Genomic DNA, 16,044 nt, shown 5'->3' with positions numbered 1-16,044 from the left:
CACCTTTTGCGTTCTTTTTCTGAAGAGTTAACTAACACACCAGGTAATATCTGGTGATTAACATCGCATTTTTTAAAGATATGAGCTCTATGCTCTTAATTTAATGACTCAACACTGTATTTTACATTATGCACATTTCTGTTTGTGTTTTGTCAGAGCTAAAACCAACAGCTGCCTGAAAGGTATCAAGTTAAACACTGTACTACCTATATAGTTTGTCAAGGCTACAAAACGCGCAGAGCTACCAGGAAGCTGTCAGACGACATTTTACTTTGAAAGTCTCTACCGGAAGTTGTTTGTTTAGCTAGCTGCAGCTTGACGGGGAGACTTCTCGGCAGGAGAGGGAATCGCAGACAGCGGAGTCAAAGTCCGCCGCTGTCCGCTCTGAGCAAGTGAAGGCAGCCCGGGGAGATTCTGGTTCTGGTACCGGTTCTGGCACCTGTTCGTGTTTCTGCTTTGGGGACTCCCGACTTCATCTGCTCCTTCACGGTCACTTCTGTGACAACTGCGCATCCAGTTTTGGGTGTGGGGGGGAAAAAAAAACCCTAAAAACATCCCGAGTGTCGCGCGCGCTCCACCTCCTCCCAGGTTTGTCCGACTGGTTCTACCCCCCCGCCTTCAGACCAGATGTCCCGGGGACCCGGACTCGGACAGCCGCACCTGCCGATGCCCTCCGACTGCCCCCCCGCCGCGGTTCGTGCAGTGCTGGGCGCGAGGCTGAAGTTGAAGTCTCGCGCCTGAAGGCGCGGGCTCCAAATGCATTCGCTCCTCCTGGGCCGGGAAAAGAAAGCGGAAGAAGCCGGCTTCGGGAGCGATCTTTTTGGGCTGTCTCCGGGCTTCCTGCCCCAGGCTGCCGGCACCATGTTCAGCTGTGTCGGCTGCTTCTGGGTGCTCCTGTCCTCCGTCCTGGTCGCCGTCTGCAGCTTCAGCTTCATCTCCCCAGCCTGGATTGTGAAGGACCAGCTGAGGACCAGCCAGCAGCAGCAGCAGCAGCATCCTCACACCAGCAGCAAGGACTCCGTGAGCTTTGGCTTGCTGTGGCACTGCTCCGAGTCTCTGGACCACATGTACCGGTGCTACACCTTCGGGGGTCTGGGCAGATTTGCTGAGATCCCCTCCAGCTCCTGGCAGGTAGGAACACACCCACCCACCCATGACTGTGGTGCACACATGTGGATGGATGAGGGCATCATGCAGCCCGTGTGACTGTAGGGATGGCTGCTCACAGCTGATGTCAAGTGAATGGATTCAGATTTTTGCAAGATGATGTGCTTAAACCCCAGGTTTTCAGATCTCGCCATCATTTCCTGCAACCTGTCCCAGAAGGTGACCCCGCCACAGGATGTGCTACAGTTCACTGAGCCACTTTGGCACACCAGAGGGGGAGGGGGGGGGTCTTTTCTGTCACACTTAAAGCTGTGAAGGTGGCACCAGGTTGCCAGCAGGGACCACACGAAGCATGTGCACGACAAGATGAGATGGTTGAGGGTCAGCTCTAGAGGGATGGGGTTTGTTTGTTTGTTTGTTCTTATGCAGCTTTAACTTAAAGAAAAAGTTGATTTGTGAAAAGCCCCGTTGGGTCAGGGTCCCAACCATTTGTCAGGGGAAACAAGTTGTGGGATAATGCCGTCGCCAGCTCCAGGCTGTTTCTAACCCCCCCCTTTTACAAATCAGCAGCATGCCAGCCACCTCTGCATTATGATTTATGTATGAAGGGGAATTAGCATTTCAAAGTGTGCTGCTAATATGTGCCTTACTGTCAGATTGGAGCACAAACATCTTCAAATGGAAAATGGAAGACTGTCACTCCGGAGTTTCTACTTACAGGTGTTGCCGTTTTTTTTTTGTTTTTTTTAATTCTAATTTTTGATTTTTTTCTGCCGCTGCAAACGCAGATTAGAGTCTGTTTAATCTCATCTGCCTCTGACATTCAAACTGACGGGGCATATGGCCTGTCAGCGGGGCGAGGAGGTGACCTCAGGTACGCCGTACGCACAGAACCTTTTTTTTTCTGTTTTTAATAAAACAAGGCCCACCCGGGCGTCTGTTTAATCGGATTGCAGTAGTCAGCTTGAAGCATGAAGTTAATTAACTTTAGTTAGCCACTGGTTCAGCTGTTGTCCTTCACGGGGGGTCAGTTATTTTGGGTGTTTTTATGGCTCTAGTCATAAAACTTGAGCTCATTTTGACCTCACGACTGTAAGATGCCCGCATCCCGCGGTCGCAAAAGAAGCCCATATCATCAGCCCTCCCACCACCGTGCCGTGAGGTGTTCTTGTGCTGCACGTTACGACCGAACAGCTCCTCCTTGGCTTTGTGTGTCCAGATGACAGCATTTCGAAAGGCTTGCGGCTTGTTCCGATGAGTCTGACTCTTGCTTTTGTATTTTTTAAATATAACAGATATATTTTTTTTATTATCTGGCAACCAGGAACCAGACGAGCAAAAACGAGGACCATTAGAGTCTTAAACGCCGATCTTGTTGTTGTTTTTCCACTTTCTCCGAGCGTTGACCTCGAAGTGAAGCCCATTCAGTCTCGTCTCGTTTTCCATGTTGCGAACCGAGATTCTGTCTCTCCGCAGAACGATGAGCTACAAGCGCTTAGATAACAGCCTCGTAACCTTTGAGACTGACGGGTTCCAACCAGTTCCTCCCCAGGATCTCCTCCTTGATGCTCCGCTTTTTTGGTAAATAGAAGACGGGGGCGTGAGATGTGGTGTTCTCATCCGAGTTTGAATTCTTTTTAAAATCTTATTTTTTAATTACTTATTATTAGCTTTCTAAGCAAAATGTTCTAACAGATCGAACTGATCTGAAGAGGCAAAAAGCAACATTTTCCCTCCCATCCCAGCGTCGTCCTGCTCTGGGGTCTGATTTGGACCGGTGTCCGTCTATCAACTTAATCAATGCTCTCCTCTCCACTCGATGGGTTTCATGTCCTAACTGATTGGTGTTTATTAATTAACCACTTTACGTCCTTTGCTGGAGTTCAGGGTAATATCCTGTTTAAGGCCCATTTGGCTAAAATGAGGAGGGAGGAGGGGACAAGTAAGGGGGGGGTCAGTTAATCATTTAGCTTCTTGTCAGTTTGTTAATTAGTGCCCTCCCCATTATGAGCTCCTTGCTGAGTGCGTCAGTGGGCGCGAGGTTGATGGAGCGGCTCTCCCGCGCGGAGCAACTCGTGTTATTGCACCTGGCGAAACGCAGGGCGCGCCGCCCCGATCCCCGCGGCCATTAATAAAGGTGAAGGGGCCATTAAGTTTTCATCAGAGCCTCTTTATTACTCCGCCACTCCTTCGCTGATGGGTTTTTGTCGATGCGTTCTGCTTCCAGCTTGTCAACAAACTGCACAAAAAAAAAACAACAACACAAGAACGAACAGGTCGCCAGGTATGTGTGCTCGGAGCATCAACACCGGGTGTGTGTGTGTGTGTGACACAGTGCACACTGGAAACAAACATCTTTCACCGTTTTCGCCATGAGAGTGGGGAAAGCTGGAGTCCTGGAGGAATGAAAAGTCAGGCCGAGTCCTGTAGATGTTGGGTGAGTGAACCAGAGGAGGGAGGGGGGTGAAAGAGGACGAGGCTCCCTGTGAGGCTGGCCTACTTACGCTGTACTTTCTTTCTGCTGTCGCTCCATGTTGTCAAAAGCTTTTGCTTTGGGGGAGCTCTGCGAGATTCCAGGGCTGCGGGGGCCATCGTCAGGCTGCCAGCAGGACCACTGTCTCCATTCAGGGCCACCAACACAACAACACACACACAAACACACACACACACGCGAAGCCAACCCGGGGAGGTCTAAAAGCAGGCGGCAGACGGAGGTGAGCTTGTGTTCTCTCTGGGTTTGCACGTTGTCACAAAGAGAGGTGAGCTGTTGTAGGGACATACAGAAAGCAGGACAAATCAAATCAAAAAAATCCCAAGAAGAACAAGAGGATCAGAATGTGGACTGGGCCAACCAGGTGTATCTATGCTGTGTTCCATTTACAAGTTAATTACCGCGGTGATCGCAGGTTTTCATGCATGAGGCAGCCTTGTTGGATTCTCAGGCCATGGCTGCTCAGGGATCTCCGACTTAGCCAAACTTCTGACTTCCAGTTGATTTTTCCTGACTTGGAACGTGGAAATTTTGACTTCCAAGTACAAATGCAGGCATAACAGCTCGCTTTGACTGACGTCTTTGGTGTGTGTGTGTGTGTGTGTGTCTACCAAATGTTTGCCACCGTGTTGGAAGTTAAACAAAGCCCATTAGTTGAAGAAGGACTTGGATCGATGACAACTTATATCTGCAAGATATGTTAGTTTACTGACTTTGATGTACATGAAACCAGAGAAAAGGGATAAAACACACAAACTTAGATAAATATAGCACAAAAAGTAAGGACAACTGTGTTTGGTTGATGTTTTTTTTGGCGTAACAATGCTTCTTTGCAGTAAATCTTACACAACAAATCTTGTTTATATCCCCTTACATGGTGCCACATTTGTTAGTTAAATGCATTTTTGGGTTGAGCAGCAGAGTTGAATATGTGCGTTGTGCCCAAGAAAAACTTCTGGAGTACCAGAGCTTCTGGTCCTCCAGGCGCTGACAGTCAGGTGCCTGATTGGCTCCTGATTGTCAGCACCTGTGAGCAGCCAGTGGCAGATCCTACATCTCCACAGTTTGGGACTGAACTCCATCCTCCAAGAGGACAACGCTTGCCCCCGCAGAGCAGGGTTCATCAGAGACAACCTCCAGAATTTGGGAGTGGAGCTGAAGGATCGTCCTGCCTGCCGTCCTGACCACAACCCCACTGAGCACCTGTGGGAGCAGCGTGGCCAGAGTGACCAACACAAACACATTTATTGTGAAAAGCTGGTTGAAGGATGGGATGAATCCCACAGCAGCGTGTGACCAAGTTGGTGAGCAGCATGAAGAGGAGCCAAGCTGTTGTGGCTGTGTATGGTTCTTCCACGTGCTCCCGAGGCCCCTGTCTGGTAAATAGATAAATTGTTAAACTGCCAATATATCTTGTTTCTTCAGACTTTAATCATCCAGTTCAACAAATGAAACCAAACAAGAGTCAAAAGCAGAACAAGCTGTTGTGGCTGTGTATGGTTCTTCCACATGCTCCCGAGGCCCCTGTTTGTGAAATAGATAAATTGCAAATATATTGTTTTTTTTTTTTTTTCTAGACTTCAATCATCTAATTCACCAAACAAGAGTCAAAAGCAGAACAAGCTGTTTGGCATTGGCAGAGCAGATTTGGCTGGTGTTTCGTGGACAAATCCCACACGCTCAACTCTGCTGCTCAACCCACAAACGCATTTACCTAACAAATGTGGCACCATGTTAGGGGAAATAAGCAGGCTTTCCAACACTATAAGATCTGTTGCCTTAAAGGAGTGAAATAATCAACCAAACACAAATTTCCTTAGGTTTTGTTCTTAGTTTATGTCGATACGTTTGAGCCAGCTGACATGAACAACACTGGCAGAAACTGAAGTGAACGACAAAGATGTGCACGTGAAGAAAGGGGGGAACGTTCCACATCAGCTGCCATCAGTTCAATACCTTCAGGTTGTAAATGATCTGGTTTTCGACTCGTTCACAAGCGAAGAACTCGAGGCGTACAGAAGTATTTATTTTGTCGATTTCCTCTTCATGTACAATACGTTACTATCAGGTAATAAGTGAAGTAGCACGATATAAGGAAAACATGACCATGCAGTGTTGTTGTTGAACGGTGCGATGGCGTTGGTTGTGATTGGCCACCACTTTCCCCTCTCCTTCGTCATCCTGACCCAACACTCTCTGTGATCTTTAGCATTTCAGCCACTATCATCGAAATGAGCATTCGGGGTGCTGTGTGAAGTATAAATATATTATTGTTGAGCAGTTTGTGTGTCTGGGATTTATTGCAGTTTATTGCGAAGTTGATGAGGAACATTTCGCTTTGCGGCTTTTCTTAAAAGACATACGTTGTTTGATTTTAATAAGTTGTAGAAGTGTGTTTAATTTCATCTGGATGACTCTGTCACAGAGCATCTACAGTGCAGTGGTTTTGTGTGTGTGTGTGTGTGTGTAATCCCATTTTGATCGTATATGTTGTGAAGAAGAAGCCAGTGTGTGTGCTGCAGGGGCGGTTGCCATGTTGGACGTGTCACTTGGAGGAGGTGTGCTGTGAGCTGCTGCCGGGCGGAAAGTGTGAAGGAGGACGAGCCAACCTGCCAGAAAACATTTTCACCTTAACCTGTTAACAGCTTACACGCCTCCAGCTGCTTCACGGGACTAAACACTGGCGCTGGATGAGCCTGGCCTCTGCGGTTGCCAGCCAACAGTCTGACACGCACACACACACAGTCTTGCATCTGGGCACCTTTTGGACTGCGCCGCATGTGTTCTTCACCGTCTCTGTGTGCGCGCTGGCTTCGCCCTGTAGCTGAAACGAGCGGCCGTCCGCCTTCCCGGACTGGGAAACGTACAAGCCGGCCCCCTCGTCCTTCTTTTTTTTTTTTTTTTGGTCCGCCCGCGAAGCAAGTGGCGCCGTGTCAAAGCGGGGACTCCAGGCCGGCGGAGGAGGAGGAGGCCGGATGTCTTCTGCTGAAATCCTTCCCCACGCCAGGCGAAAGCGTCGGCCCGTGCCATCTCCCCTGCACGCCAAGAAGATGAATTGTAGGCGTCGCTGGAGATGTTTCACCGTGCCTAATTGCCAGCTACCTATGAGGAACACTTACTGGTGCAGAAACCAGGCTAGACGCTCATTTCATCACTCAGTGAGCCAGAACTACTCTTAAGTAGGTAGATAACTCATTTATTGAAATTCACTTATGAGTCCTGTGTCTGGCTGCTGCACAGCCTTTGTGTTCGCCCTCCGCCGGTAATGTCAGCATGAAGAGAGGATTAGGCTGTGAAAGAACGCTGGGCTGTTTGTCTTTGGGGTGTAACTTTATCTAACAAAACATGTAAGGCGTGAACTTTACAAAGATCAGAATGTAATTTTTTGTGTGATTTAAAATGCTCGGGTGAGAGATTTTTTTTTTTTTTTAACGCACCGTGTAACAAAAAAACAGGAGTCCGCTTTCAAATATAGCGTCTGATTGGCTAGTGGCCCCAGCTGACATGGACCAAGAGGCGCCCCCAGATGAGATCCCAGCCCATCACACACTTCGCCTCACATATTGCCCCTTTTCCACGGACCCTAACGGTCCCGGCTCCACTCTACTCGGCTCGCTTTGCGAGCGTTTCCACGGGCCTTTTTCGAGGCCAGCCCCGGGCAATTTTTGGTCCCTGCTTCGAAGCAGGGTCCAACCGGGCGGCCCTGCTTTCGTGGGTGACGCAAGCGAGCTCCTGTTCACTCATTGGTCGTGGGTTGGGTCAGATTGAAGCGTAAGAAGAGCGAAGAAAACACCGATAGACAATTTTGGAACGGTAGCGAAGTTATGGGACTATAAACTATAAACAACAGCGTTAGCTTACCCTGCAATGTTTGTCCCCCCAGGCGCTGTAAAGCCTAAAATGTCCGGTGGATAACAGCCGTCCGACTCCGCGCAACAATCGCGACATCCAGAGCTTTTCTTCCACTGCGCCTCTCTTCCTGAAGTCTCAGGAGAATCCCCAGAAGCTCAAAAAACAGCAACAACACAGGGCCAACGTTGTCCATAGCTCTTCCGTTGTTTACACAAACGCGTTAGCGCGTGGTGCGGCTCTCCCACCAACACAAGGAGGCGTTCCTCTGCTACCGAGCAGACTGGTGGGTGGAAACGCGATGCACTGTTTACAGAGCCGAGCGGAGCAGAGTGGAGTGGAGAGGGGCTGCTCAAGTAGAGCCAGTGGAAAAGAGGCATTAGATGCTTTTAGCAGAGGGGTGGAAATGTGTCGGTTCTTCGTGACACAAAATAACTCGTCTGAAATGAAAACTGAGTTTAGATCAATTAATGGGTGATTACCTGTTATGTTTCAGTCATAAATTCAGCTGAGCAGGTCTTCCAGACATTGTTTTGTGCGTCCTCACACGGGGACATTGGCTGCCCTTGCACGTATTTCATTCTGTTCTTGCTTTTAATTTCTTCTTATTTGGTTAACTAGTTTTTTTTTTTTTTTATGTAAAAGAAAAATGCGTCAAGCTGTTTTCATGCTGCGGGCTCACGACACGCAGCCAAAGCAACTAATCAACAACAGTTTGCTGAGGCAAAGTCAACTTTATGGGCGGGGACGGCCCGAGTTTCTTTCTGTCGGAGCCAAGGATCTCCGAAGTGCTTCGGTTGTAGAAAACAGCAGCTTTCTTCAGCTACAGAAGGCCGTGAAGCTGTGGGGGGGAGGAAAAAAACAAAAAAAAACCCCACACAAACACAGTCGTACTTCATTTCTGCTCTGCCGCCAAACTAAAAGTGAAAAAACGCTGATTTAAGTAGCCATTAAATGTGATTTGGGGACTGCTAAGACAACCTTGTTACAATTCTCTATGATTGCTTAGAAACAATTCTGAAAACGAGCCCCTTTTAAAAAAAAAACACACACACACACACACTTCACACAATTAGCACAATCACACGGCCAATTAGCAGAACACCCCAGGTCCTCCGCAAAACGAAGTGTTTTTGTGACAAAAATTTATACACCGACTTGTAAAAAAAAAAAAAAGCGCTGCGGAGCGTGAGCGGTTATTAAAAACGTGCGACGAGAGCGGCTCGGTTTGATTGGTGAGCTGACCGTGAAAAAAACCCGTTAAATGTGGTTCTTTAAGTGCAACTAATCAGCAACGAGTTAAGTGGATCGAACCACGAGTCCGGAAATCATTCACACACCCGCTGCGAGCGAACTTGAGGAAATATTGGTAAAAGGTGAACAGACGAATTAATTCCAGGGAAGCTTTCACGAGACGGCCGGAAAAGGCTTGTGGCGAGGGGACGCTGCTAACTGCTGCTAACTGCTGCTAACTGCTGCTAACTGCTGCAAACTTTATTTATTCAGAGTATAAATACTCAGTATAGTCTGTCATCGATTCGCCTCTACCGTATTTTTTTCCCCCTATCAAAGGACCCAAATCTGGGTCAAATTTCGTCTTTTTCAGGTCAGAGTTTGTTGGTTTGGTGGACAGCGGGTTCAGACCGAGGCCCTGTCAACACGACTCTTTTTTATTTATTTATTTTATCCTGTCCACACATGAACACGATTTATTTTTTAAAGTTTTTTTTAAATTAAAAATCTTTGCCAAAATGGAGAACTTAGACTTTGGTGTATTCACGTGGACTCAAAACATAGATTTTAGTTTTAATTATCTTGGAAATGGCGTGGCAGCCTGTTTTGTCCATTCCCAATATCACTTTATGTTGTAAACGCCACAACAACAACGGAGCTAATTATTTCATTTAATCATTTCATTTTTTTTCTTCATCTGCCTCGCTTCCTTCTGATCCTGACGCTTACAAACCTTGATCCGGTGCTGAAATGGTTAATAACTGAGGAATGTGTAAACCGTGTCCTAAAGATTCCCCCCCAAATGCGAAGCCAAAACCGTTCTTTCTCTATATTTTGATGCTGCTGATGGGGATGTTCGCGCCACCTAGTGGTGCGGCATAGTATTTCGTTTTTTTTTGTGTTTTTTTTTTTTGCATTTAAATCACATGATGTAGAGAAATCTATCCGTTTTTAAACATCCACGTAGAGCGGTGTGGTCAGGGCCGGGGACTCGCCACCAAATATGCTGCCTGCTAACAGAATGATGGACAAGGTCTGGCCCTTATCTCCCAGAACAATGTGAGAGAAAAAATGAAGGGTCTGTGCTCTGAGTTGGCCTCCAGCGGGGGGGGGGGGCTACGAGATCTAATGATACGCATATGACACACGCACACATCCCGCAGGGAGTGAGTGTAACCTCAGCTGCTTTCTGCTACTCTGCGGACCCGAGCCTTACCCGTGGATTTTCTGGCACCGAGCCACTCTCTCTCTCTGCCCTTTTTTTTCTCCTTTCATGCTAATGGGGGAGCCTCTGTGGTGAGATCCATTTGTGTGGAAGTGGGTCTGGCCGTTATAAATGATGGAGTCTAATGCACTCGTCCCTCCTCACACACACACACACACACACACACACACACACACACACACACACCCCTAAAGGGAATCCACTGCTCCCCCATGGAACAAAAAGCGGACTCGTCTGACTATTTTTTTCTCCCCCTCCACCTTCAGTCGGCCTCATTCTGTTTAGAGCTTCGCGTTCAACACACACGAGTGTGATTAGACGCCTCAAAGGGAAGTGGGCCGCGCCCCGGCCAAATCACGCACTGCTTTTATGCAGGGAGACGAAGGGAGAGATGATGATGTGATGAACAGTGGCTGTCCGTGGCAGCGCTGACGCTGTAATCGAGGGGATGGAAGGCCGAGGGGACGAGTTAAAACGGTTATCTGGATGACGTCCCTCGCTTGTTGTTACCCCGTTAAATAGCCTCGCAGTCGTGCCGAAGCAAGTCCCCTATCCATATCGGTGCTGCAGCAAATTGCTTCCGCCGCACAAAAGGAGCCGTCGGCGGCGGCATCGTTTTCACAGTCCAACGATAAGCTTGTCAACGCTCTGGCTCCGCTCCCCTCCGCTCTGCCCTGAACTTCAGCGCGGCCTCACATTCTCACCCCCACCCCGCTCGAAGAAATGAGCGAAGAGCGGACGAGAGGAGAGCCGGTGGGGGGAGGTCAGGAGTCAGGTTTTTACTACCCCCCCTCTCCTTGTCCGGGTTGTTTGCGAGGTTGTCGGCTCAGAGCGGCGCTGCATTTTATCTCGTTCGCCGCCTGGAAAGGCACCCGGCTGCTGCTTTATGAGGCAAACACATCCTTGGCTGTGTGTAGGCTGAGAGATCAAATATAAATTAGCGGTGTTGGTGTTTTTTGGTCGCCTGTTCACCTTGAGGTTGGCCAGGTACATAAATACTAGAAAAGAAATAATAAGGAAAAAGCCAGGGAGAAGCTGGAAGATAGATGGGTGGTCATTTGACAGGAAGTCTTGCGTGAAATGCGGCCTGCGCTGACTTATTATCATACAGCGCATGTTTACTCCAAGGCCACCGTTTTGGCTGGTGACGGGAAACGATGGCAGGGCCGCGTGAATCCGTGGAAAAACGGCGTGGAGATCGAACGAGCGAATGAATCCTTCGGACTGCGCCTCCGACAGCTGTCGTTTTTATTTGCTCGCAGGTCACGTGGCGTGCCGCCTCTCCGCCTCGAACAAAGAAGCGGGAAGCTCCCCGCCGCGTCCGCGGTCACATAACGCCAACAGGCCGCGGTATCCGCCAGACACGATAACGGGTTCGAGGTAGCGAGCGCAGCGCTGTGCTAATATGTCAGGCTGTTATTTATCTTTTCTATCAAACTGAGCCAGACAGTGTTGTCAACTTCTGATAGGAGCTGTGTGTAATATTTGCCAATAATCTGCTGGTTGGCTGTGGAAAGCACTTAAAGGATCGTATCACCGGTTATGCGTACGTTTTTCTCCCCAACGAGGAATCAGACGTGTTTAATGCTGAGCTTATCTATCCGTTCCTGTCCTGATAACTGGTTTTGTTTAGTGTGGAAATCAATACCTTTAGAACTTTCTCCTAGTAATCACCTGATAACTGCTCTGATTTGGGTGGTTCAGATGTGTGTCTGCTCAGCTCCTTATACCTAGTCTGCCTTCTTTCACTCCTCATAAACACGTTTATTACTTCTTAGTACAATCTTATTCCCCACAAAGCTTCTTCTATGAACACGTTTTCCCTTTTTTTTTTTCCTCTTGTCATTCAGGGGATGCATCTTAAACTGCGACCTAAAAGTAAGCAGTTATAAATTTGCGCCGTTCCGATAAGCCCCGTTGACAAATTTCCACATTCCTGCTCCGCTCCTACAATTTTTAAATCCGCAGCTGTGTCTGACAGGAGCGACGTCCACGTACCCCGAGGACGATGACTGCGCGGGAACTTCTCCTGTGTTCACACGCAGGTTTGAGACGTGCGTCTATGCGCAGCTTCGCTGATAAAACCCCGACAGATGGGATGAGTCAAGGACTAACAGAGTGAGATGGAAAAAGAAGCAAAACGTGAGCATTCGTCATGCTCCGCAGCACTGTGTCGACGTCTTCAGCCCTCGTTTCTTTACGTTTCGCTTCCAAGAAGCCAGACTTAAGACGCCCGCGTCTCCTCGTGATCTTTTTAAGTCCAGAGGTTTCTAAGTTTTGTTGGAGCAGTCGTACAGACGGCTGTATTTTCTAACAGCTTCTTCTCAGCGGAGCAGCAGAAGCAAAGTGACTCCATTAAAGCTCACCGGCTTTTTCCACATAAACACCTTCTGACCAATCAGACACCACCTGGCTCGAACCCCTGTGAGAAACAGTTTGACTCGGGCTTTGTGTCGCGAAGAGGCGGATGAAGCAATTTTCGCGTGACAGGGAGCCGACTTCGTTCCGTCTCTCGGAGGACAGAAAGGCCTTCAGGCTGCACGATGGAGCCGTTGGTCAGTCTTCCACGCCTAACTGGGCTCTTACTGTGTGGAGTTTGACTCCGCTTTCCTCCCACGGTCTAAAACAAGCCCGTTGGATTCGACTCGAGATCCCCTCGAACGCTTGTTCGCGTCTACGTGACCTCCTGATGGTCTGGCGGCTTGTCGGGGGCGTAACCCCGCCTCTTGCTCAACGACCGACGGGCAACCGGCGTGCCGTGAGCCTCGGCGTAGGAAACGGATGGTCGGAGCCAGACTTTCTTGTCATCTTTTAAAGAGGTCTTGATTAATAGCTCACCAGGCTTTTCTGAAGGTCTTTCAAAAGGTTTTTCTTATTTTTGGACTTTGGCTGATTTGTCACTCCGTTTCAGCCCAGTGGCCGTTTTCAAAGAAAGTTAAGAGGCTTAACGCTGGGTCGCTCAGGCATAAAAAGGCTCCTAAATTAAAGGGTTGAACTAGTGTTATGTCTTCATATAACTTAGCAAAGAACCAAAAATGGCTCGTAAGGCATTTTTGCTACCAGCAGCCAACCACAAAGACACAATTTACTCCAGTGTTTTAGTTGAATCCACAAAAGACACCAAAGACAACAAAGTTTGACACACAAAATAGTATTTTAGCACCAACAAGGCGATTCCCTAAAGAGCTATTAGCTTGAAAACTCGTCATACAGTAAGTGATTACCTGCAGGTTGATGCATCTCTCACCTCTCAAAGAAACGGCTTTCAGACACTGTTCATCTATTATTCCGTTTAGCCCTGAAACAACGCCTTCTTTTTGTCCTCCAGTTGTCCACTTTGCTCATTTGGATGCACCGGTGGCGCGATATGCTGTCAGGTACAAGAGCCGGACGGAAACAGAACAAAAACGAAACTTCAGACCTTCAAAAGCCCGAAAAAAAAGAGGAAATGAGGGTTGATTTAAAAGTCGTTGACAGTATTGTACTTATATGCTGCTTTTACTAACAGTTCTTATGGCTCACAGTCAACATTGAGTAATAATCCTGATCAGCAGATTAGTGGTCTCACTTACAATTTGCTGCTTATGTTTGTGATTTGTAAGGATCATGACGTTGCTGACAAGGATGCTCTGACATGTGGCTGTTTTGAGTCGTTCGGTTATTGTATGGTTGTACATTATTTCAAAGAAACTGACAATGTGTTGCAGCGCGCCTATTTAGCTTCTTTCTCATCTTTGTTTTCCTTCATCCAGCTGTGGCTCTCGTAGGTTTGCTTCTTTTTTTTTTTTTTTTAGTTTTACTATGTCGGAGCGTCCTTGAACACGCTCGCAAGCAGATTAGTATTTTCACTCGTCTCGGGGAAAGTTTTTTCAGCTCCCCCGCCAGCGTCGTTTTCACTCTGAGGCAAGCGGAGAGCGGCGTCTGCCCGAGCGGGGGGAAATCAATTTCAGAGGGCTGAAGCGAGGAGTTTGGCCGCGGCGTTTGGAGCGGCGCGTTTTGTAATCCCTTCCACTCCAACGTCCACGAACGCCCCGCTGGTGGAAGCTGCGACACAAACACGGGGTGTTACAAAAGAACGCGCCTTAAGAGACACCGTTCGAGCTCCGGGGGACGCAGTCTGCGGAAATCTTTCGGCGGGAGAACTTGAAGGGTGGCGAGCGTTGACGGGCGGAGGAGGGCGAGAGGTCGGCGCCGCATACGGAGGAGAGAGAGAGAGAGAGAGAGAGAGAGAGAGAGAGAAGAAAAGGAGCTGCGAGTGCGGATGAAGAGCTGTCCGGATGATGGATGGAACAGGTGGCTCAGGACGGGAGGAGCAGGAGAGAGTGGGACACGTTGATCTGCATTTTATAGCCATCCCTGTGAAATGGAGAGGAAATCAGTCTGCCTGCGAAGGAGGAGGATTTATGATCTCATCAGCCTTGAAGGATGGATGATCAGTCTCTCTAGCTTTTTAATATGCACAAATATGCACACACCGCATATTTGATATTCTGGACGAAGTGGACATGGCAACAATACTTCACTTCCAAAGCCACCAATGGACTCAAGTGTGATAGTGAAACAGCAGGCCAGCGGTGTTTATTTAAATGACGGCTGAAGTCGCAGCAGCAGCAGCAGCAGCAGCTCCCTCAGCGTTTAGCTCTGTTATGAATTATGCTCTTTGGTTGATGTTTAGGAGCCTCTGATCAGCAGCTCACAGGTAGGCGCAGCAGGCCGCCTGACTGATCGGAGCAAACGGGAAGCGATGGGGGACCGCTTCCTTTGCCGGGGATCCTGCTGAGTCAGCGGGCTCCGGGGGTGGGGGAGCCGCGGCCCATTTGTTAAGCAGCCTGTCACTTCCCCTGCCTTCACCGTGGATCCTGCGGGTGCTTTATGTATTGATTTAACAGGGAGCCTCGCTCCGTTTTTTAACATAAATGATGGCTCACTCGTACGCCGCAGAAGACCAGCTGTAACCCCCCCCGGCGCCGCTACCTCCACCTCTATCCAAAACACAGGAGTCACAGCCAAACCAGCTCTGAGAGGACGCAAAGTGAATTTATGCTCTCGTTATGAAAGCAGGCACCCCTGCGGATTCGAGTAAACCAACTATACTTTGTCTCCCTCCCACTCGCGGCGTCTCGATGCAGTTCCGCCGCTCCGCGTTCGCGCGCCGTAAACAAACGCGAAGCCCCTGGGATCGTTTCTGTAGGACACGGTGCGAGCCGTGCGACCACCTGGCCCACGCGCGCGTAGACTCACACGGCTCCGTTCGAAAGGAAATCTCGCAGGCCGTCTTCTTTAGTGTGTCTTGCGTTTGAAAGGCGATTAATCTGGACGGGAATTACCCTCAGATTTGTAGTTTCAGGTCAGGAAAACCTGCCGGAAGCCAAAGGAGAGTTCGGATTATAGATTATGATCTTAAACATGTTGAGGCGGTGTTTTTCCCTTCCCATTTCAACGAGATAAAGCACAGGACAACATTTGCTGCTACTTTTGCCAGCAGTATATTGCACAGCGAGGATAAAATTCACAAAGAAAAGTGCAGAAAACTTCCACATCCCTGCTGGGATTTTGGCAAAACTGAGTGAGAAAACTCAGCACTTCACAGTCGAATCATTCAAAGTCTAAACAGGACACAGAATATGAGTGATCTAACATTTTGATACCTGTAATGTTTTGTTTTTACACAACCACGGTTTCTATTTTCTAGCTTGGAGTGCGACGATGTCGTCTGGCCTAAACTTTCCAAAGATCTTTTTATTTCCTCCAACATTACACGTCCTGAACTGTGCATACGTCGAAACTTGGAGCGTTTTCTCTGTCCATTTCTCGCAGTGTGCCTCGCTTCTGTAGGTTTTCTCTCGTTTCCTCCCAGCCTGAGGTGCACCTGTGCAGTAATCTAGCCGTCTGATCAGCATCACCGTACGCCACACCTGTGAGGTGGATGGATCACCTCGGCAAGGGAGAAGAGCTCACTAACACAGACTTGCACACATTTGTGAACCATACAGGTGCTGGTCATAAAATTAGAATATCATGAAAAAGTAGATTGATTTCAGTAATTCCATTTAAAAAGTGAAACTTGTATATTATATTCATACATTACATACAAACTCATATATTTCAAATGTTTATTTCGTTTAATTTTGATGATTAC

The 16,044-nt window shown here is 48.4% G+C and overlaps 1 protein-coding gene across 1 annotated transcript in view; it reads left to right on the top strand.

Annotated features, from left to right (window-relative positions):
* The first annotated feature begins 297 nt into the window (after positions 1-297).
* LOC108233922 (transmembrane protein 211) overlaps positions 298-16,044 on the top strand; it is a 148,088-nt gene continuing 132,341 nt past the window's right edge. The window contains exon 1 of the mRNA XM_017412704.3: positions 298-1,131. Within this exon, the coding sequence (XP_017268193.1) occupies positions 757-1,131 (375 nt within the window). The 5' untranslated portion in view covers positions 298-756. The remainder of the gene's footprint in view (positions 1,132-16,044) is intronic.

The sequence above is a fragment of the Kryptolebias marmoratus genome, linkage group LG13 (genome assembly GCF_001649575.2).
Source record: "Kryptolebias marmoratus isolate JLee-2015 linkage group LG13, ASM164957v2, whole genome shotgun sequence".
NCBI lineage: Eukaryota > Metazoa > Chordata > Actinopteri > Cyprinodontiformes > Rivulidae > Kryptolebias > Kryptolebias marmoratus.
This window is presented reverse-complemented; position numbering and strand designations above follow the sequence as displayed.